General features: G+C 53.1%; 6 protein-coding genes and 1 non-coding gene across 9 annotated transcripts; 5 read left to right on the top strand and 2 right to left on the bottom strand.

The window, feature by feature from the left end:
- The first annotated feature begins 758 nt into the window (after positions 1-758).
- Positions 759-5,134, top strand: rcm-1 (regulator of conidiation and morphology-1). Of its 2 annotated transcripts, XM_011395299.1 has the most exons (8): positions 759-1,235; positions 1,307-1,669; positions 1,745-1,948; positions 2,013-2,095; positions 2,172-2,351; positions 2,413-2,505; positions 2,566-2,722; positions 2,775-5,134. In XM_011395299.1, the coding sequence occupies exons 2-8, from the start codon at positions 1,519-1,521 to the stop codon at positions 4,658-4,660; spliced, it is 2,754 nt and encodes a 917-aa protein (XP_011393601.1). In that variant the 5' UTR covers positions 759-1,235; positions 1,307-1,518; the 3' UTR covers positions 4,661-5,134. The 2 variants fall into 2 exon arrangements, with proteins under 2 accessions (XP_011393601.1, XP_011393600.1); XM_011395298.1 differs by having other exon boundaries at positions 823-1,669.
- Positions 5,135-6,001: 867 nt separating this feature from the next.
- NCU06843 (60S ribosomal protein L3) lies at positions 6,002-8,289 on the top strand. Its single transcript, XM_958224.3, has 6 exons — positions 6,002-6,143; positions 6,373-6,451; positions 6,578-6,734; positions 6,793-6,816; positions 6,887-7,536; positions 7,595-8,289. Exons 1-6 carry the CDS (start codon positions 6,131-6,133, stop codon positions 7,848-7,850), a joined length of 1,179 nt encoding a protein of 392 aa, XP_963317.2. The 5' UTR covers positions 6,002-6,130; the 3' UTR covers positions 7,851-8,289.
- A 299-nt stretch (positions 8,290-8,588) lies between these two features.
- Positions 8,589-9,998, top strand: NCU06844. 2 transcript variants are annotated; one of them, XM_011395300.1, is made up of 3 exons: positions 8,589-8,687; positions 8,804-9,263; positions 9,456-9,998. In XM_011395300.1, the coding sequence occupies exons 1-3, from the start codon at positions 8,685-8,687 to the stop codon at positions 9,704-9,706; spliced, it is 714 nt and encodes a 237-aa protein (XP_011393602.1). In that variant the 5' UTR covers positions 8,589-8,684; the 3' UTR covers positions 9,707-9,998. The 2 variants fall into 2 exon arrangements, with proteins under 2 accessions (XP_011393602.1, XP_011393603.1); XM_011395301.1 differs by having other exon boundaries at positions 8,589-9,263.
- A 512-nt stretch (positions 9,999-10,510) lies between these two features.
- NCU15266 lies at positions 10,511-10,609 on the bottom strand. Its single transcript has one exon. It is a non-coding gene; the product is annotated as a tRNA-Gly (tRNA).
- Positions 10,610-11,313: 704 nt separating this feature from the next.
- On the bottom strand, positions 11,314-13,046 carry NCU06845 (short chain dehydrogenase/reductase). The gene is made up of 3 exons (XM_958226.2): positions 12,839-13,046; positions 12,185-12,767; positions 11,314-12,114 (listed from the first exon to the last, which is right to left on the bottom strand). The coding sequence occupies exons 2-3, from the start codon at positions 12,653-12,655 to the stop codon at positions 11,503-11,505; spliced, it is 1,083 nt and encodes a 360-aa protein (XP_963319.2). The 5' UTR covers positions 12,656-12,767; positions 12,839-13,046; the 3' UTR covers positions 11,314-11,502.
- A 224-nt stretch (positions 13,047-13,270) lies between these two features.
- Positions 13,271-15,558, top strand: NCU06846 (MFS myo-inositol transporter). The gene is made up of 3 exons (XM_958227.3): positions 13,271-13,669; positions 13,815-14,638; positions 14,733-15,558. Exons 1-3 carry the CDS (start codon positions 13,483-13,485, stop codon positions 15,333-15,335), a joined length of 1,614 nt encoding a protein of 537 aa, XP_963320.3. The 5' UTR covers positions 13,271-13,482; the 3' UTR covers positions 15,336-15,558.
- Positions 15,559-18,290: 2,732 nt separating this feature from the next.
- NCU06847 (major facilitator superfamily transporter) lies at positions 18,291-21,407 on the top strand. The gene is made up of 2 exons (XM_958228.2): positions 18,291-19,249; positions 19,314-21,407. The coding sequence occupies exons 1-2, from the start codon at positions 18,810-18,812 to the stop codon at positions 20,773-20,775; spliced, it is 1,902 nt and encodes a 633-aa protein (XP_963321.1). The 5' UTR covers positions 18,291-18,809; the 3' UTR covers positions 20,776-21,407.
- Positions 21,408-21,579: the final 172 nt, after the last annotated feature.

Raw genomic sequence — 21,579 nt, 5'->3', positions numbered from 1 at the left:
GAGTAGGTTGCTCTCTTGGTCTTGGACCAGGGGCACCTTCCCTTACCCAGACCCCTCACTCTACTCGAGACTGTACACTATGCTACTGCCTACAGACTTAGGTTGGCGGCAAGGACTCCAACTCGTGTTGTTTTCGATGTCTTGGAAATCATAGGTAGCTCTACCATTCTATGCCGGCTGTCTGGATACCTACCTACCATGTCTGGATAATCTCTAGGCGTGATACATATTGCCTCACCTCTGCCTCTACATTCTCATCGTGGTTCCTTGGCCTCGGCCAGGGGCAACCCAACCGCACTACGGGCAACAAGGGTCAAGAGTCCAGCTACTATGTAGTAGGTAGAGGTAGGTTCCGTTAGTTGGCTCGTGCTCGTGCTCGTCGCTCCAAGTACATCGGTACCTAGGTAGGTACACGGCACTAGGCACCCCGACCCCGGTGCAGCCAAGTGGAAGTGGACGGAAGCACCCCTGTGCCCACCTCGCCCCGCCCCAATGTACCGCAACCTGCCACGACCTGCCAGCCGTAACCGGGCTGGGCTGCCTGTGCCGCCAGGGCCTTGTGCAGCGCGTGTGGGTCACTTATCTTGGCGCGCCGTATGACATGCGGCACCAAGCGGAACCGGGAGCAAATTCCAAACTTACCTAGCCAAAAGTACGTACACGACGCCGTGGGTTAGGGGAGTTTGCAAAAGTGGTCAGAACTCCCCGTTCAGCGAATCGAGCTGCTTCCTGGCCGCCTTCCCCATTGCCTTTAGATCGCCTCTTCCCCAGCCAATTTTGCCCTTCCCCCTTCCCCTTCTTTTTCTCCCGTCTCCCGCCGCCTTCGCTGCCTGCATCGCGCACGACTCTTTCTGCGCAAACCACCACCTTGGACCTGATTCCATCCCAACTCAGCCGGTGTACCCCCTTCACACCAGCCAGCCATTGCCGCGAGCAATAATTTTCGCATTGCTCGTCTCGTCCAAATCTCCATCTCGAACAAAAAAGAGAGCACGACGTCGCCATTCCGACCTCGGTAGCTTGGGCGCATCTTGTCCAACTATAAGAAGCTGCGACAGGCTGCCGCCCTCTCGTCGCCTTCATTCGCAATCAACTTTTCTCGGTTTTTGACAATCGCGTCCGCCCAACAACACACAAGAACCGGGCGCTTCATCGTCACGACCATTGCATTGCTGACGCCGTCGCCACGTATCGTTGTGGTCCAGCCGCCCAAAGAGCAGAAGCCTAACAATTTGGTTGGTACAGTCATCGTGACTGACTGCGCATCTTGACAACGGCCCCTGACACCACCCTGCTACCTACCTAGTACCTACATACTATCCCCGTAGCGTCCCCGGGAACAGCTGCATGGGATACCAAGGCTGTATTGCTATCGCCTTGTGAAACTTTGAATTCTACCTCTACTGTTAAGTTGGGTCGGCAGCGCTACATTGGCTTCCGCCCCCGCCTCTTCCAATTTCCTATAGTCCATCGAGGAGCAACACGCCATCCACGCGCTACTCCTGCAACATCGCCCAAATGGCAAACCACCACCCTTCCCCTACGATGCAGATGCAAATGCATCACGGCCCGCCAGGGCCCCCAGGTCCACCGCCGGCGTCGATTCCTTCATGGAATCAACAGCGGCAGGCCTTTATGAGCTTGACCGAGAATGTGTGGATCGGAATCGGTATGTGCTTCCCACGCCGTTGTTGGCTGCCTCTTTAGGCTATTTTGTATGATGCTAATTTAGCAATCATGGTAGGTTCCGTGTCCGAGCTCATGGGGAACCACAACGAGGCACTAGAGGCTTATGAAAGGGCTCTTGCAGCCAACCCCAACTCTGTGACTGCTATGAATGCCGCCAGTCTCGTCCTTAGGACGCGCGAGGACTTCCCCAAGGCGTCGGAATATCTGCAGAGGATCCTAAAGATCGAGCCTGCAAACGGTGAAGCATGGGGCAGCCTCGGTAAGCAGCCCCCTATTCGCCACGTATATTTCAATAAATTCGGGTCCTAACTGTTGGTGTCTAGGACATTGCTTTCTCATGATGGAGGACCTCCAACAGGCATATGCTGCGTACCAAGCGGCCTTGGTTAACCTTCCCAACCCAAAGGTGCGTGCATTTGTACCTCTTGGGGTGCCTCTTTTCAGAATTGACAACGGTTTGGCTAACTGTCTGTTGATTGCAGGAACCGAGGCTTTGGTATGGCATAGGTATTCTTTATGATCGCTATGGCTCTTTGGACCATGCAGAGGAAGCATTCTCGCAGGTCATGGCCATGGACCCCAACTTCGACAAGGCTCATGAGATATATTTCCGTCTCGGCATAATCTACAAGCAACAGCATAAGTACCAGCAATCGCTTGATGTAAGTCGACAGCATTGTCTTGATAAGATCGGCATGAGACAGCCAGCTTACTCGTCAACAGTGCTTCAGATACATTGTCAACTCTCCTCCTACTCCTTTGACCGAAGAGGATATCTGGTTCCAGATTGGTCACGTCCATGAACAGCAAAAAGACGTAAGTCTGCTTTGCATTTTATACTTCTTTCCTCGACTCTTAATCCTGACGTTGTGGCAGTATGATGGTGCCAAGCAAGCCTACGAGCGAGTGCTGCAACGTGATCCAAAGCACGCAAAGGTCCTTCAGCAGTTGGGCTGGCTGCATCACCAGCAAAGTAATTCAGTCGCCAGCCAGGAAAAGGCAATCGAGTACCTGAATCAGTCCGTTGCAGCTGGTAAGTTTCGATGCATTTGGCTTCTTCATGCACCTATACTGACATAATCCAGACCAAACCGATGCCCAAAGCTGGTACTTGCTCGGTCGTTGTTACATGCAACTTCAAAAGTACCCTAAGGCATACGAGGCTTATCAGCAAGCTGTTTATAGGGATGGCAGGAACCCTACGTTCTGGTGCTCGATTGGTGTGTTATACTACCAGATCAACCAGTATCGTGACGCCTTGGACGCCTATTCCAGGGCCATCAGGCTCAACCCCTTCATTTCTGAAGTTTGGTATGACCTTGGCACTTTGTATGAGTCTTGCAACAACCAGATCAGCGATGCTCTGGACGCTTATCAACGTGCCGCCGAACTGGATCCCAACAACCCGCATATCAAGACCAGATTGCAGCTCCTCCGAAGTGGGCAAGCTAATGGCGGCGCACCCCCGGGGTCAGTCCCGATGCCCACTGATATCCACCCCCAGACGTATAATGCATCCGGTGCGGTTGGTCCTCCGGGCCCTCAGTGGGCGGGCTCAGGCTCAGGCCAGCCTCCTCATCAACCGCCTCAGCCGATGCACAACGGTGGCCCTGGCCCGGGCCAAGGGGCCAACTCGTGGGGTGGAAGAATTTCCGACATTAACCCTCCTCCCCAGCCGCCGAACCCATATGCCTCGGGTCAAGACCGGGAGCCCTTTCGTGGTCCCGCTCCGCCGCTTCCCAGACAGCCCAGCCCGCGACAGGAGCAGCAAATGAGGCCTTATCAGGAGGCCAGGGCGCCCGAGCCGCTCAGAAGAGGACCTACCCCTCCCCAGGCTCATTACGCCCCTCCACCCCCTCCACCTCCGCAACAACCGCACCAGCCGCACCCGCAGCAACAGCTTCAGCAAGGACCTCAACCTACTCGGGAAGGGGGTAGTGGTACTAGAGTGAGGAACCCGAACTACGCTAATCCCCAGAACGTGGTCCCTTCCAATTCTGGTCCTGGCCCAAACGGCCCTCCTCCTCCAAACGCAATGATGCATTTTAACAACAGTCCGAGGACTGATGGAAGACCACCCCACATGCACGAGAACCGCATGCCGTCTCCCAAGTCCGCCTATCCTCAGCATCAGCCGCCGTACCCTCCGCATGGTGAGCAGGGCGGTCCTGGTGGCCCTGAGCCAGGCCCTCCTCACCCCCCTCAGTCAGGTATGGCTGGTGAACCTCCTCATCAGAGGGAGCATGATCCCCGCCCTCCTTCGGTTGGCCCCAAGAGAATGCGTGAGTGGGAAGACGACCGGGAGGTGAAGAAGCCTGCGACGGAGGAGACTCGCGTCCGTATGGATGACCATAGGCACCGCCGCCCCTCGATGACCCCGCCCCGAATGGAGCCGCCCTATGCTCGTCGCAACTCGTCGGAGGCTCGTCGCTTCGACGAGCGTCGTATGGAAGATTCCCGTAGGGTTGAGGAGCAGCGCCGGGCTGAGGAACAACGTCGCATGGAGGACATGCGCCGGGCTGAGGAGCAGCGGCACCAGAACGAGGGATACCATCCTTCGGAGGCCGCTCATCATCCCCAGTCTCATTCCGCCCCTGCCCATTTGCCGCCGATGCAGCAAGGTTCGGCTCCGATGCAGAACCTCATCCACGAGCAAGGCCACGGACCCCAGCAGCCAGTCCCCGGACCTCAGCAGCAAGGCCCAGGCCCAGCACATCAGCCCGCCCCCGAAGACCGACGGATGGACCATCCTCCAGCCCAGCACCCCCCCATCGTCAATGAGCCTGAGCGTGCGGCCCGTAAAATGGACGTTGACGAGGACTATGACGATAGCGGAGAGGAGGACAAGAAGGGCGGAATTATTCCCGGTCCTTCCTCCGGATCCGGCCCTGCAGCAAACGAGTCCAAGAACGGAGCCTCAACGAGCGGTAGCTTCAACGGCATCATGGGACAAAAGTCAGAAAGCAACTGATTACATCATCTGCCGTGTACCTCGAGCTTCTGCGCGAGAGACAAGACCCAGTGTATCTGCTTATAATACGGCAGAGGTAGGAGAACCCAAGATCCTGTCGATGTCATAATGGTTTTGCTTATGGATGGGAATGTACGTCGACTTGTTCGTTTTATGTGGTTTGAAAGAGTGGTCATCATTTCACACACATGGATGATGGAGACAGAAGGACCTGTGAAGCTCAAGATCTCATGGGTGCGAAATGCACTATTTTACCACGTTTTGACTGACCGGTAGGAGATGAGGAGGGAGAGGAAGGAGCGGATTCCGATGTACATACATTATTATGACTTGTGTTTGGAATAGAAGCGTGTGCATGTCATCTGTTGGAAAGTCGACAGCGAGAAGGGAATGGGAATATCCTCAAGAGGCGGAAATGAACTCGCTGCTTTGCCATAGAGGCCAGTTAGAGAACATGATTACGATTGTCGTTACACTCTTGGGATCGTAATTGCAACGTCGTGATCATTCCCGCACGGGATACGGTGTTATTGAAATGGCTGAACGGCGCCTCAGCCCGAAAAGTCAAGGAGATGACAGCTAAGTGTAGTGCTTTCGTGGTTATCCCTTGTAACCAGTACGCCTTTGACCATGCATGTCCGCCTAATCATGTAATCATGTTAAGCCAACCCACTTGTTTTACATCTACGACTGTTATAATGCCCTTGTCCACGAGCTCGACAAGCTAGAGGTATTGAGTCAAGAAGCAGATGGGGCATTTGACAATGTCGTCATGCTTCTGACAGGCAGCTGACAACCCCAATAGATGGAGATCTCGCTTTGATCCAAACAGCCCAACCTAGGCTATTGAAAGCCACAACAGCTTGCTCTCTTTGACACCGTGGGCGCGGACATCGAATTCGGAGAATCAGCCGTGTGATCAAGATGGAGTCAAGGGGGGGAACAACGAAGATTGGAGCTCAACATATTGTAACCGACCAGACCAAACAGAGCCGTTGCCACGCGCAGGCGCCGAAAAAATCCCATATCTCGTATTCCATCTGCGAACGTACCTACGGCGGCAGCGGCGACGATGACGGACTTATACGCAGAGCAATCAAAGTCACGTTTTCTGCCACCTCAACAGGACTTTACCTTGTCATCAATGTGCCATTAGTGAATGGCCCGCCAAGCTGACTAAGTGTACGGGGTCGCTCTTGTGGGGTGGATTGTTCTGGGCTTGGCTGGTCATCGCTGGTTGGCTGGGCGGGCTCGAGGAACAGGAAGGCGGACATGCCCGCCGGAAAGGGCTCGCGCAAAAGTTAGGGCTCCGCTGCACTTGAGGCCCGTGCACGGTCCAATCCACACCACTCACACAAAAATTTGGCTGGTCCAATTTCTCTGGCGATACTTCTTGATTTTGTTTTCGCGGTAGTGAACTTTTTCCCACTCGACCATCAACAACCCGGGTACTTGGGATCATCAGCAGTCATGTCTCACCGTAGTAAGTAACGCCTCATCGCCGTCGCTGTCGCCGCCAGACATACGGTCTTTGTCGATTTCTACACGCAATCCCGACTTCGAGAGAATCGATGGAGCAGCTTTCCCGAGAGACGGTCGTCGCGATATCGAAATTTTCGACTTTTTGGCGACTGGATTTTGGGGAGCATGCGTGATCACGACTTGGACCTCATGGCAACCTGAACGTCCTTCATGCTGACTCGATGCTTCAGAGTACGAGGCTCCCCGCCACGGTTCGCTGGCCTACCTTCCCCGCAAGCGCGCGGCCCGCCACAGGGGAAAGGTCAAGTCGTAAGTCAAGCTTATCTTCTGGTACCATCGACAACACTATCGCTAGTAGTTTGGATCTTTCGCGATCGGAACTTGGGCAATAGGGCATGCGAACAGAGAGGCTGACCAGTTGCGCGTTCATGACAGGTTCCCTAAGGATGATGCCAAGAAGCCCGTCCACCTTACCGCCGCCATGGGCTACAAGGCCGGCATGACCACCATCGTCCGCGACCTCGACCGCCCCGGCGCCAAGGCTCACAAGAAGGAGGTCGTTGAGGCTGTGACCATCATTGATACCCCTCCTGTACGTACAACGCAGCCCGCTTGGCTCTTTTTGTGTCAATGGCTAACATCTCTCGCAGATGATCGTTGTGGGTCTGGTCGGCGTAAGTCTTTGATCCTGTCCAGCTGCCGTATATGGCCTACCGCGACCGTGTGATCTAACCCCGATATTAGTACATCGAGACTCCCCGCGGTCTCCGCTCCCTCACCACCGTCTGGGCTGAGCACTTGTCCGACGAGGTCAAGCGCCGCTTCTACAAGAACTGGTACAAGTCCAAGAAGAAGGCCTTCACCAAGTACGTCAAGAAGCACTCCGACAACAACGGTGCCGCCATCACCCGCGAGCTCGAGCGCATCAAGAAGTACTGCACTGTCGTCCGTGTTCTTGCCCACACCCAGATCCGCAAGACTCCCCTCAAGCAGAAGAAGGCCCACCTTATGGAGATCCAGATCAACGGTGGCTCCGTCGCCGACAAGGTCGAGTTCGGCCACGGCCTCTTCGAGAAGCCCGTCTCGATCGACTCCATCTTCGAGAAGGACGAGGTTATCGACGTCATTGCCGTTACCAAGGGTCACGGTTTCACCGGTGTCACCGCTCGTTGGGGCACCAAGAAGCTTCCTCGCAAGACCCACAAGGGTCTCCGCAAGGTCGCCTGTATCGGTGCCTGGCATCCTTCCCACGTCCAGTGGACTGTTGCTCGCGCTGGTCAGGCCGGTTACCACCACCGTACCTCGGTCAACCACAAGATCTACCGCATTGGCAAGGGCGATGCTGAGGACTCTGCTGCCACCGAGGTCGATGTCACCAAGAAGAAGATCACCCCGTATGTATCCCCGTCTGTCTTGAAGAAGTTGAAGAGCGCAAAACTAACCCTGTTCCAGCATGGGTGGCTTCGTCCGCTATGGCGAGATCAACAACGACTTCGTCATGGTCAAGGGCTCCGTTCCCGGTGTCAAGAAGAGAGTCATGACTCTCCGCAAGTCCATGTTCGTCCACACCTCCCGCAAGGCCCTCGAGAAGGTCGAGCTCAAGTGGATCGACACCTCCTCGGAGTTCGGTCATGGTGCTTTCCAGACCCCTGCCGAGAAGAAGCAGTTCCAGGGTACCCTCAAGAAGGACCTCGCTGCCAGCTCGTAAATTGGCTGCTGCAGTTGATCTCCTTGTTAGTCGGGTTGCATTGGTGTCACGGTTTTTTCGTTGCTCTTTCGGGTCGGTCGGGAAATGGGACTATACCTAGCATTTACGGCTTAATAAAAAGCTGTTGAAGAACAATGAAACGTTGATCCAGTGTACTGCCAAAGAGAGTGTCCTTCAGCAAAATGTGTTTTATGTGATGTGAACACGTGAAGAATCTGGTGGTTGGCACAGATTCGATGGACACTGTTGTTTATAACTTCGTATGTTTTATTCCAGGACTTTTGTCTTGGGCTGCTATGCCCCCACTAGTGTAGGGTAATGACTTGAAGGGACCAGTGGCATATAGATATACCCAATTTGATAGTCTTGAATGTAGCATGTCGTGTGATTCTCGTTGCCTGTTCTGCTGCGCTGGACGTGTTCGATTTATCAACTGTTCATGAGCTTCCACCTGTCATTCACTACCCGTCTCTATGCTTTCTCTTCCTGATATTGTTCATCTGCGATACCACGACTGATAATGATATCACTTTTCGACCATCTTCTCATATTCCTAGTCGTGCTTTTGGGAGTCCTCACGGCGTACATGGCTGTTGTTACTTGTTGAGGGCATATCAAACCCCGATCGACCTTGCAAGCAGCCCATCTCCTGATTGGTTGACGCTTCCACTCTTAGGCCAACGTGAGATCCGCCATTCCTAATTGGTTTCAGCTACTGCAGGTTACATCATCGGACGTTCGTTCGCATCCCACCACGCAGCCCACCCACCTGACTGATCATTGTCATCGTCGTCCCGCCCAACGAAACGTTCTCAACCTAAACACAACAACATAATGGTTTGAACTTCCCTAACCCTGACCCAGATCTGTTCTAGTTGCTTCTTCCATCCTCAACACAAACTCTTTGTCGACAATCCGCAAAGCTAATTACCCGGCTCTTTCTCGAACACCAGACACCCGCTGGATTGCCTCTCTCTCGAACAACTTCTACGCTTCTCCATTTGCAACGACCAGCAGCGCAACGATTTCTCACTCTCCCGCTCTTGCGCATCACTACGTCCCTTTCCGCAGGTACTACGCTTCATACGCCTCGTACACCGCACATCATCACCTCGACCGCGAAGCTGTCGTCTACCACCACCACCACATCGAAAATGGCCTCGGACGATTCCTACATGGCCTTCCTCAACAAGGCCAACGAGGACCCTTCGCTCGGGTACCCGCGCGACCGCCCCGACCCGGCAACGCAAAAAGTCGGCAGCAATACATTCAAGACGCGCGACGAGGGGGTTCCCCTCCCGTCTCCGATTGCCAAGTTGTTGGAAAAGGGGGATAAGTTCTATGTGAGCGATGCGGATGAGCCGTTTGAGGGGGTCGCGTTGAAGTTTGGGGAGGAGATGCTTCCGGATGAGGGTAAGTTTCTCTCTTTTTTTTTCTGTCGTGAGTTTGATGGTGGGTGGGACGGAGGGGGAAAGATTTCGTTCCTTTTTCTTTTTTTTGGGGCGGCGGGGGGAAGATGGAAGAGAAGGGAGGGCAGCAACAGGAACAGGAGCAGAAAAGGATGAGTCGAAAGACAAGAAAGATGCTGACATTTAATGAAAACAGAAAAATTCGCCTCTTTAATCAACCACCCCAGCCCCGCCGACGCCGATATCGAGATCTTGGACCCTGTTGACTGGGATCGCAACGGGCAGTACCTTGATTTGATTGATGCGGTGACGGAGGCGAGCGAAGGGCGTGATGTGAAGGTGTACAGGGTTGCGAAGGACAGCGTGCGGGTGGAGTATTGGGTTGTGAGTGTGAGTGTTGATGGGAAGTTGCTGGTTGGTGTTAGGGCTTTGGCTGTTGAGAGTTAGACGGATTCCAGAGAAAGGGGATGAGAGGACAACAGATGAAGGTGGCTCGGATTAAGAATCTGGATGGGATGTTATTATCACGATACCACGGCTGAATGAACCAGTTTTTATTTCTTTAATTTCCCTCTCGTCTATGTCGTCCGCTCTGGATGTTATTTCAAGGACCGAAGCTGCCTGTTATTGAGCCTTAAACCGTGTCCTACCTTCAGCCACATGAAACCTCTAGACAAGCTCTCAAGGATACATAGTATCTCTGTTCCCATATCGTTCACTCGTTGTAGTAACTCTTGTCCTATTACTTGTTCATCAGCGTGCGATCCCTCAGCCAGTCTTTGTACCTCACTGATCCTTTCTCTTCATTTTCTCCTATCTAAGATCTGCATGGTAAAAGACTGGCAGTATGTATTGGAAGCTTAGTGCCCTGTCACGTTCTCGTTGACAAGTTCATGGTTCATGTTTCCATGATCCGCCAATTTCCAAGGCTATGCTCATCTCGGGAAGCTAACCATTACAGTCTGCTCTAGTCATATTCGACTCTCCGGCCTCATGTTACTTACTCCAGTTACGTGACAAAGTCGATACAATAACACGATGGGTGGATTGGCTCATCTCAAAACGGGACCTCGTTTCTGTTCCAAATCCTGAACAACTAACACATACTCACTCGACTGTAGCTTATCATACGCATCGATGTGTCTGTCTGTCTGTCTGTCACCCATTGAATGTAAAGGGGGAAAAAAAAATTAGATATATGCATATCCAACGGTAGATGATCAAAAAGATACAAATTAAAGAAAACAATTGTGCGCAGTCCGGGGTTCGAACCCGGGTCGCTCGTTACTTAGCTTCCAGTCGCCTGTGATACTGGGAAACGAGAGTGCTAAACCACTACACTAACTGCGCTTGTTTTGTGACGTTGCTTCAGTTGTTGAATGTGTGGCTAGGAAAATTGGAGTATAAGGGGCAAGTGACGGCAGTTAGATAAGGGGAAGAAGGTACGGCGAGGGAAAGTGGGAGTGTTGAGTTGTTTGCTGTCCGGTGTCGGATGTGGGTTGCCGGTGAAGGGAGATTGGAAGGAAGGAAGGAGGGCATTAGTGGGAAGAAAGGAAGGAAGGAGCTCACGACAAAGAGGGATAGCGGTAAAGCAATCGTGTGTAACTTTAAAGGTACCTCACTCAGTCCTTCACATGGCCAAGAAAAATGGGAGTTGGCAAAGAAGTTGTGCTCAGGAGTAAAAGTAACCACATGTAGATAGTATTCCGCTTTGAAAGCATTGTTTCTCTAGGTGGTTGTTTTTCTTCTTGTCCGGCACGGGTTTGAGACAAGGCTAAAGGTAATGACTCTTATTTCACTAAGAGACTACCAAATGGATCCAGAACCCAACATCTAGATGGAAGCCAAATCGACATGCTAGTTAGTGAAGTACGCACTGTTGAGTGTTTCAAGAAAACCTATGAACTCATTAGAAATGCAGCAGACGGACATGAAGTTGATATGAGGTCCTGTGTTGACAAATTTCACTGCTTCTCTCTTCATTAACCTAAAGAGAAGAAGACCACTTGGGTAGGGCTCTATAAACAAAAGTGACCCAAAATGGAGCAAGTTCGCGAGGGTTATAGAGCTCGTCAGTGAATTTGCACAATAACATAACAATTTCCATATGTCCAGTATGCCATCTATATGCGCCTTGAAACTTGCCACCCTTTGTGAACCTCTCCGTCTTATTATACAAGCGACCAGCGCGATTACACATGCGTTTACCACTCATGCTATTCATACATTCCCTCCTTGCATGTTCACTGTCCCTTCTTATCATCAACACCCGTCGCGCCCATATTCCTCCCCACAAACGTCTTCAAAGACGTATCAACCTGCGCCAGCCTCCTCGCAATCTTCTGCAGTCCAACGGGCAAGACATTATACCAGTCGATCCACCTCGCATACAGCGGCATGCCGATGTGAGTGCTCAGCCCGCCGTCAATGGCCGCAATCACCTCCTTGGCCACGTCCACCGGCTCCACCACGGGTGCAAAGAAGCTGTTGGGAGTCTGCACCCCGTAGAACAGCGGCGTGCTCAGCTGACCGGGCGTGACTAGGACGGTGCGCATGTTGGGGTGGGTCTGGGCCAGCTCGGCCGTCAGTGAGCGGTGCAGAGCCGAGACGCCGGCCTTGGCGGCCGCGTAGTCGGACAGCTGGGCGGCGGCGACGGTGCCGATGACGGAGGAGATGGTGACGATGGTGCCACCCGTTTCAGAAGAGGCCATGAGCGGCAGGAAGGTCTTGATGGTGTAGAAATGGGAGAGCAGGTTGGTGGTTAGGGAGCGGTCGATTTCGTCGAGACTGAGGTCGAGGAAGCGCTTGCCAAGGACAATGGCGGCGTTGTTGATGAGGATTGTGGGGGTTCCGAGCTGTTGGGACTAGATGTTAGTACTAAATTATTGGATGAGACAAGAGTGGACTGGAATGAAAAAGACGTACATCTCTCTCGATATCCTTTGCAACCTTTGCGACCTGCGCCTTGTCCGACACATCGCACTTGTAGTACGTCACGCCCCTCGCCTCTCCATTATCCATCTCCTTGACATCGAGCACGGCCACAGTAGCACCGCGCATACCATAGACCTCAGCAATAAGCAGACCCAGCCCGCTGGCACCGCCCGTAATGACAATAACCTCATCGCTAAGGTCTACTTCACGTGGCAAACCGTAGGCGATCCGGTTATTGATGGTTATGAAGATCCAGCTCAGCGTGATCATGGAAGCCCATGCGATGGAGACCAGCATTGGTGGCGCATCCCAGAACATATTCTGAGCCCGGAAGCAGAGCGGGATAATCCAGGCTACAAAGGGGTGGAAGAAGCTCGTCTTCAGGACCTTGACGAGGAGGTCGATGGAAAGGGGCGCGAACCAGGAGTCGCGCTGGGGCGGCATTTCGTATGGCGACGACATGTCGTCTGGCTGTATTTCGGCGAATCGCTGGGAGTCTACTCGGGGTGTTGGTGTTCGTGTTGGTTCGTATGCGTCAGGGCCGGGAGATATTGGATGTGTTGGTCTGTGAAAACTTGTTGGTTGTCAGTCAAGGAGCGAGGATAGGTAGCTTTGTGCCGAGGTACCTCGCTACAGGTGACGTACGTGGTGATATGTAGTCGCCGCCGTTGTCGTCTTGGCCGCGACAGCAATTGAGGTCCGATTAAACTCCAGCTATGTAAGTACTTGACACGAAAGATAAATACCAGTATGTGAGAGTCTGAGCAACAGCGTGCGGATAGCTTTCTTTTGAAAATACAAAGTGGAAGACGGGGAGGATGTCATCGCCGAGGGGCCAGCAAGGTGTTCCAATTTCTTACATATGTCACGCCAATGCCCTGAGCTTTGAAACGTTGGAACCTAGGGTAATACACGGGCCCAAGCGCTGGACCCCTGGCACGTTTCAATTGAGCCGCTATGAGATCCCTGCAGATCATTCCTGTTGCGACGAATCAGTGGCCCGAGACAGCGACTCCCCCTCTGCGTCTGCAGTGCTGAAGACGGACGGCATCGATGACATGTGGATGAACTCCCATCTGGGCCCGGGCCAGCGCCCGTCGGTAGTGCAAGGTACTGGAACCTCCGACTACTGCACATCACAGGGCATCATTAATATCGCTTGCCAACGATCATCCTTCAGCCTTACCGCACCCCATACTAAACGTGCCTTAGGTATTGTTTGCGACCGAGAAAGTTCCACTTGACAACATCCAGTCCCATGACATGAACAGCAGCAACGACACGGCATCATGACAGACAACCCAGAAGAGCCCTTGATCGCCAACACTCAATCGACGGAGAGGGACCAAGATGATGGCAGCCATGATGTCGAACATGCGCATGATTCCCGGGGAGGGAAACAGCACATATCACCGCCCGGCCTGTTCATCTGGCTACTCACCTTTTCCGCCGGAATAAGCGGTCTACTCTTCGGCTGTACGTTACCCAATAACAACAACAGCAGCCTACACCTCCCCTACGTTGTACCTTTCCCATTTCTAGTGCTACCAACTTGTACCCTCTCTGTCAATGGAACATGACACATGAGTACCAGAGACTAACACACTTACCCCTTACCCAGACGACACAGGCGTAATAAGCGCCACCCTTGTCTCTATCGGTACCTCCCTCTCGCACCGGCCCCTGACCTCGCTCGACAAATCCGTCATCACCTCATGCACCTCCCTCTTCGCCCTGCTCGCGCTACCCTTCGCCTCCGCGCTCGCCGACGACCGGGGCCGCAAGCGCGTTGTCCTCTTCGCCGACACCCTCTTCATCATCGGCGCCCTCTGCCAGGCCGCCAGCCGGACCGTCGAGGTCATGGTAATTGGGCGGTCGGTTGTCGGCATAGCCATCGGCGCCGCCAGCTTCGTGACGCCGCTGTACATTGCCGAGCTGGCGCCTGCGACGCACCGCGGCCGGTTGGTGACGATGAACATTGTGTTTATCACGCTTGGGCAGGTGGTTGCGTACGTGGTAGGCTGGATCTTTGGGACGTATGGTAGTCCGGAGACGACGGGGTGGAGATGGATGGTCGGGTTGGGCGCGGTGCCGGCGGTTTGTCAGGTGGTCATCTTGTTGTGGATGCCGGAGAGCCCGAGGTGGTTGGTGAAGGACGGAAGGTCGCAAGAGGCAAGAGCGGTGATTGCTAAGATTGCCGCGGGGGATGATGCGCAGGATCCGTCGACGAGGAGGGAAGTGGATGCTGTGTTGAAGAGCATCGAGATTGAGGTGAGAGAGGAGGCTACGGCTATGAGACTGGGTGGCGCCGGGGCCGGGTATGCAAATGGGAATGCAGTGAATGCGTGGATGGAGGCTATGCGGGAACTGATCAGGGTGAGGAGGAACAGACGGGCATTGGCAATTGCTTGTCTCCTCCAGGGTCTTCAGCAGCTGTGCGGATTTGTGAGTAACCCGGGCTGCGACCGTGACACTGTACCGCCTTATTGATGGGCCACTTGTGCTAACAATTTTTTTTTTTTTTTTTTTTTTTCTTTAGAACTCGCTCATGTACTTCTCGGCCACGATATTCACGATGGTGGGGTTTTCAGAGCCGACTTTGACCTCGCTAGTCGTTGCAGTCACCAACTTTGCCTTCACCTTAGTTGCCCTGGTGTTGATCGACCGGGTGGGAAGGAGACGCATTCTACTCTGGTCTCTTCCCTTTATGATTGCAGGTCTGGTGCTTGCCGGCTATGGCTTTTCGTTCATCGAGCTCCCGAATTCAGAGACCAGCTCGCCCTCGACAACGGGAGGTCAGGGCGGGGCCGTCATTATTTTGGCGAGCATCATGATTTATGTGGCTGGCTATGCCATCGGACTGGGCAATGTGCCCTGGATGCAGAGCGAGCTCTTCTCACTGAGTGTTCGGTCAGTGGGCAGTGGTGTTGCAACAGCGACCAACTGGAGCGCCAACTTTGTGATTGGACTGACGTTCCTTCCGCTGATGGAGGCCTTGTCGCCGTCTTGGACGTTTGTCCTGTACGCAGTGATCTGCGCGGTTGGGTATGGCCTGATTTGGACGGTATACCCTGAAACCGCAGGGCTGAGCTTGGAAGATGCGGCGACCCTTCTAGAAGCGGATGACTGGGGGGTGCGGTAAGGGTTGCATCTAGTGTGTGTGACATGGTGCTTGAAGCTTGGCTAAAGTTTTTCCATTTACTATTTGTTTGTTTACTTTGCGGCGATCTCAGCAAGGCGTGCGGTGCAACATCTCCATAGACGTTGTCGTGTCTTCAATTACATACACATCAAAGCTCTAGGTTGAATACGGCGGCTAGTTTTGGATGGCAATACAGTAGCCGCTTGGACTGTGAGAAATCGTCCCTAGATCCCAGTCGTGCCTTCGCTAGTCTGATGAAAACTTTTTCTCTAATTTCCCAACCGGTGGGACGGGATACAGGGACGACTCGGACAACGGTGTCAGCGATGAAAGTTCTTTTGTTGTTGTTGTTGTTGTTGTGTGCCTCGGTTATTCTCGGAAATTGGCGGATCGCTGGGCAACGTTCAGAATCCTTGCCGAGAACTAGTGTAAGTGGAAATGCGCCCACGCAAAACGCACATGGCAGTGGAATATTTTTTAAGCCTTTTTGTTCGGGAATGGCATCACGCACTGTCTGAATCAGGATGTGAACTGCAAGAGAGAAGTAACTTTTCCAACAAGCAATTGGAGATTCCCATATCACTCCGTCCGTTGTCTTCAATGGCTGAAGCCCAAATAGAGACGGAGCCACTCGACGTTGGGCTGCATCATGTTCCACTTGGCACTTGGCACCCACCGTTGCCGTGGCACCTTCTGCACCTTCTCGTCGCATCTCGTCGCATCTCCCGCCCTTCTCCTGCATTTCTCAAGAACGGCAAAAGTGGACAAGGAGTGGCCCGAGTGGGTTCCGGCGGCCAAGCCTCGGCCTATTCCCGCTCCGCTCCTGCTTCAGAAGTTAGTGTAGGTTCACGGCTGAGCGGCAGAGCCACAGAGTTGAGTTCGGCTTATTGCTCACCGATAGATGCTCCATGCAACATGCAACCATCACCGGCTTCCATCCCAGCGTCTTTGCAATGGATTTTTACTTACCAATGGAAGGTATGTATGCAGCGGTAGGCTAGATTTGGGCCGGATTCGCGGCAAAGACGGAATTTTATGCACAGGGAAGACCCCCGGGTGGTTATCCTCACACTGTACAAGGGGTGCGATGTGAAGAGGATGAGCACAAGTTCAACGCCAACACATCGACTATCAATCTGTGATCACCATTGAGCAAATTCATGATAAAGAGGCCATGATACCAGACAGCGATCGAGACAAGTGGAAGACACGGGGCACACGGCACTACACTACTGTGGCAGACCTGTCCCGATAACCCGACAGAACTGAAGCCACATCCGCACTCTTGGCTGCCACCACTCACTTCAGCAACCGTTACCTAGTTACGTCTCAGCCCTTTGACGTAATTCCGCAGCCTCGGCAGCACAAAAAGCACAAAAAGCCAAGACGTGACAGCATTCAGTTTTTGTGTCAAGCTGAGACCATCGGCTCCCGGATATAAGCTATCTCCCATCGCCAAAACCCCAAACGGGGAAACCTTGCTGGCCAGATTGGCGGTTGTCTCGACAGACTACACTACACTAGTGTACTTGACAGCATAAAAACTGACAAATCCGAAAGCGGGCCACAGCACTCCCCTCAGCACAAGCACAAGCGCAAGCACAACATCCGGACGGAATGTCTTCTTCTGTTCATTGATCGCTGTTGGAGCTGGAACCAACCGCCGGCACTCTGCGGCGGGTTCGATTTGCGACTTTGCGCCACGGGAACGACTGGGAATTTCGGTCGTGCATTCGCTCGCTACAAGGGAAGGGAAGCCCACAAATACGAGCTTACAGTATCACCGCTGACTGAACAACACAACCCACACCACCACCACTCTTGCAGCCGGAGTCTCTCACCAAGCACGACCTCGACATTCGGCAAACGGTTGGACGTCTTTTCTTCTTCTTCTTCTTCTTCTACTTAATTTTATTCTTTACATTACATACAAGTACATACGATGCCGAGTTGTCACAACACGCACAACCCCTGGACGGGCAATGTCTCATTCCGCCATTCCACGCTTGCGGTCTGGCTTCCCAAAGTGGTCCCCAACCTGAAGTGGTCCCGGTGGGTGCCGGTGGGTGCCGGTGGGTTTATCTTCTGTCTGAAGCCGCTTACTATGCAGAGGTTACCGTTCCGAGGCCTGAACTCCCTCGTCCTGCTCGGACTGGACTGAAGAGTTGGGCCTGACACCGCCATTCGAGGGGTTACCAGAACCCATGTCCCGGCCTCCCATCAGCGCATCGCGGAGATGAAAGGTTTACACTACTCCAGTCGACGATCGCAGAAGACTAGGCGATTTATAATGAATGGATGCAGGCCACGGCACGCGGAGTGATGGAGGCCCGCCTTCCCGCCTTTCAGTTGCCTTTCCACTTTGCCAACGATTGCCCCGCCACTGCCACATTTTTTTTTCTTTTTTTGTTTTTTTTTTGTTTTTCTTTCTCGCCTTCGATCCACGCACCACAGAACAACGCAAAAGATATCAGTCAGTACTCCACGTAGCTGCTTTTGAATATATTGACCCCGATCTTGCCGGCGCCCATTTTCTGCAGCAAATCTTATTTGGTTCAACTTGGCAGGGTCGGGGATGCCGCCCAACCGCGGCTTCTTTCTGGCAGCTAGGATCTATTGTATCATCTCCTGCTTGTAATGGTTCCCTGTACTGTAGCACTGCAGCACCAACCCAACCGAATAACCGCCTGCACACAGAAACCGGCGATAGGGGCAGAAGCGAGTGCCGAGTCCCGGGCCCCTTTCATAAAAAAACACGGAGAACATGCCCGCCATCAGCCCACCACACACACAACCCGTCACGAATGGCTCTGCGAAAATCTCTGAAGGCCAGGCTCCAGTTTGTGGAATTGTGGGTACGGTGGGCTGGCAGTGGATCTTGCCCGAGAGAACCCATGAGAGAACCCATGAGATCCATACATAAGTAGTGCAGTCGATACGGTATACACACCCCTGCTCCTTCGTTGGTGTCCTTGGCCTGGAGGCCCAAGAACCGAAAAAAGGTACCGATACGGCCCTGAGAAAGTCCCCTTCCGAATTGTGCACGTCATTCATTATTTATACGGCAAGGGATCCCCCCTCACTACCTATGTATACCTTCCTCTCCTTCCCCGGATGAACGATCTAGTCTGTAGTTGAAACCTGACCTTTTTCTTCACTTCATCTACCCCTACCCCTCTTCAACCAAAAGTGAGCACAAGGTTCCAGTTTAGGAATAAAAAGTTACTTTCCGTCTGTTGGCTTGTTGATCGACTCGACCCGAGCCGAGGTTCATCATCAAGTCCCCAGTTCTTCCGTTCTCACTTGCCGTGTGTCTCGTGTACAAAGAACAAAAAGTACATTAGTCAACTTATACCATTTGCCACCTGCCTATAATAATATATAGGTTAGGTTCTGGCATCAATCCGGTCCTCAGCAACCGGTCAACAATCACTCACGGCATACATTCAGCAACCCATACACACAAAAGTCGCCATGCCCCTCACCGAAGCCGACCGCGAGATTGCGGCCGCCGAGATCGACGCCTCGCCCATGGAGTTTGCCGGTCAGGAGTCTCTCGCTCGCCGTAGCGATGAGGTTGAGCGAGTGATGTCGACGTCGTCGGTTTCGACTTCATCTTCCGAGGAGAGGCAAAGGAGAGCGAGACGCATGAGCGGTGTTTCGACACAGCACGATCTTGAGAGGCACCCTACCGAGCTTAGTCGCATCCAGACGCAGAGGAGTCAGCACAGCGGCACTGTGGGAAGGTCAGGAACCAGGAATACCAGGACGAGCAGGAGGTCCGAAAAGCCTCTCCCGCCCTTCGGCGCCGGAAAGCCCTACCCACCCCAGCTGCCCGACCCGGATGAGTATGTGGTTGAGTTTGACGGTCCCGACGATCCCTTGCACGCCATGAACTGGCCTTTCAAGAAGAAGTAAGTTGAAACACCTCCGGCTGGCTAGTTATCAGGATTTAAAAGATTAACGTGACTCGCTCAGGTTCTGGAGTGCCGCTATGCTCGGATATACTTCACTTGTTGCGGCGTTCGGTTCATCTATCTTCTCTTCGGCAACCAGCTCCATTGCCAGGATCTACCACGTCAACCAGACGGTTGGTATTCTCGGTGTCTCTTTCTACGTTCTGGGTTTCGCGTTTGGTCCTACACTATGGGCGCCTCTGTCCGAATTGAAGGGCCGTAAGCTTCCTATCGTTATCGGCATGTTTGGTATGGCCATCTTCAGTATCGCCACGGCTACCGCCAAGGATCTCCAAACCATCCTCATCACTCGCTTCTTCGGTGGCTTCTTTGGCGCCTGCCCACTGGCTGTCGTCGCTGCTGTTTTCTCAGACATGTTCGACAACAGGACGAGAGGTATCGCCATTACCCTGTTTTCCATGACAGTCTTCACCGGTCCTATGATGGCTCCCTTCATCGGTGGCTTCATTTCGACATCTTACCTTGGCTGGCGCTGGACCGAGTACATTGTCTCCTTCATGGCCTTCCTCGCCTTCGGCCTGGACCTGCTCTTCATGCACGAGACCTACCCTCCCCAGATCCTGGTCAAGAAGGCCTCCGAGCTCCGCCGCCGCACTCTCAACTGGGGCATCCACGCCAAGCAAGAGGAGATTGAGATTGACTTCAAGGAGCTTGTATCGAAGAACTTTTCGCGTCCCCTGCGTCTCCTTTTCGGAGAGCCCATCGTCGCCCTCCTCTCCATCTACATGGCCTTCATCTACGGCATCCTGTATCTCTTCCTGACGGCCTACCCTATTGTCTTCCAGGGTGTCTACCACATGACTCCTGGTGTTTCTGGCCTCACTTTCTTCGGCATGATCACGGGTCAGATCCTCGCCGGTGTCACCATCCTTCTGCAGCAGCCGTGGTACATGCGCAAGCTCAACGCCAACAACGGTGTCCCCATCCCCGAATGGCGTCTCCCCAGCGTCATTGCTGGCGGTGTTGCCTTTTCCGCCGGTCTGTTCTGGTTCGGCTGGTCTGGCTACAGCGGCAAGGTTCACTGGATTGTCCCCACCCTCTCCGGTATTCTCTCCGGTTTTGGTCTGGCCTCCATCTTCCTCCAGGCCCTTAACTACCTGGTCGACTCCTACCTCATGTTCGCTGCCTCCGCCATCGCTGGCAACACCTTCCTTCGTTCGCTCGCCGGTGCCGGTTTCCCGCTCTTCTCCACCTACATGTTCAAGGGCATGGGTATCCAGTGGGCTTCCACTCTCCTTGGTTGTGTTGCCGCCGCGCTCGTGCCCATCCCCATCATCTTCCTGTACTATGGCCACCGCATCCGCGCCAAGTCTGCCTACGCTCCCACGTTTGCGCCTAGAGCCCCCGCCGCCGAGGACGAGAGCGGTGATGAGACCAACTCTGAGCACGCCGTTGGTGAGAAGGATCACCAGCCTTCGAGTGTGCCCAGGAAGGATGGCGATGCCGCTACTAATTCAGTTTAAGCGGTTGCTGCATGGTCAACACTATTTTTTCTTATAGAAAAAAGAAGAGAACAAAAAAAACACAAGAATACCCGTCTTATGAGGACGGCACATCACATAACGACTGCCTTTAAAAGACAGTCTACAACACAAACACAATCATGAACACAACGGTCTTATGAAGACGAGATCATAACGAAGATTCTGGAAGGAACGAACTACAAAAAAGAGAGGTTCTTCTGGTTTGGGGTGTGCGTATACAAAAAGCATCATTTGCATTGTGCGCTTTTGATTTTACGAGCAACGGCGTATTTTGATTTTTTTCTTCTCCTCTCTTCTTTTCTCTGCTTGCCATTTATTTCTATTTTTTGTTGGGCTGGCTTGGTTTGGAAACAAAACGAGACATGATACCTATACCCATACCCATACACAGCATGAGCAGTATTAGTTGGTCATCATCATTTAGAAGAGGGAGAGGACAGATTGAAGATGGAAGATGGGGATGGGATGCAAAGAGAGCGGATGATAGGGGTTGGATAGATGGGTTAAGTAATGTAGTAATTGGATGGACAGTAGTAGCGAAGAGGTCTATGGTTATCTGCCTGCCTCTGGCGAGCGATGAATTGAAAAGAAGCAATAAACCAAGCTGGTGCTGATCTGGGACACACTGCATGTGATAAGTACCTCTACGTCGATGTGGTTTCATCTGCGTTTATAAGGTACCTTGCTATGGGTGAAATAAGTTTGCGTGAGACGTCAGTAATTGTATGACGGCCTTTGATTACACTACAGATATGGTCTCCCAGAAACAATATCTAACGACTT

This window comes from Neurospora crassa, linkage group II (genome assembly GCF_000182925.2).
Source record: "Neurospora crassa OR74A linkage group II, whole genome shotgun sequence".
NCBI classification, from domain to species: Eukaryota; Fungi; Ascomycota; class Sordariomycetes; order Sordariales; family Sordariaceae; genus Neurospora; species Neurospora crassa.
The sequence above is the reverse complement of the archived record's forward strand: the minus strand, read 5'-3'. Positions and strand labels throughout refer to the sequence as shown.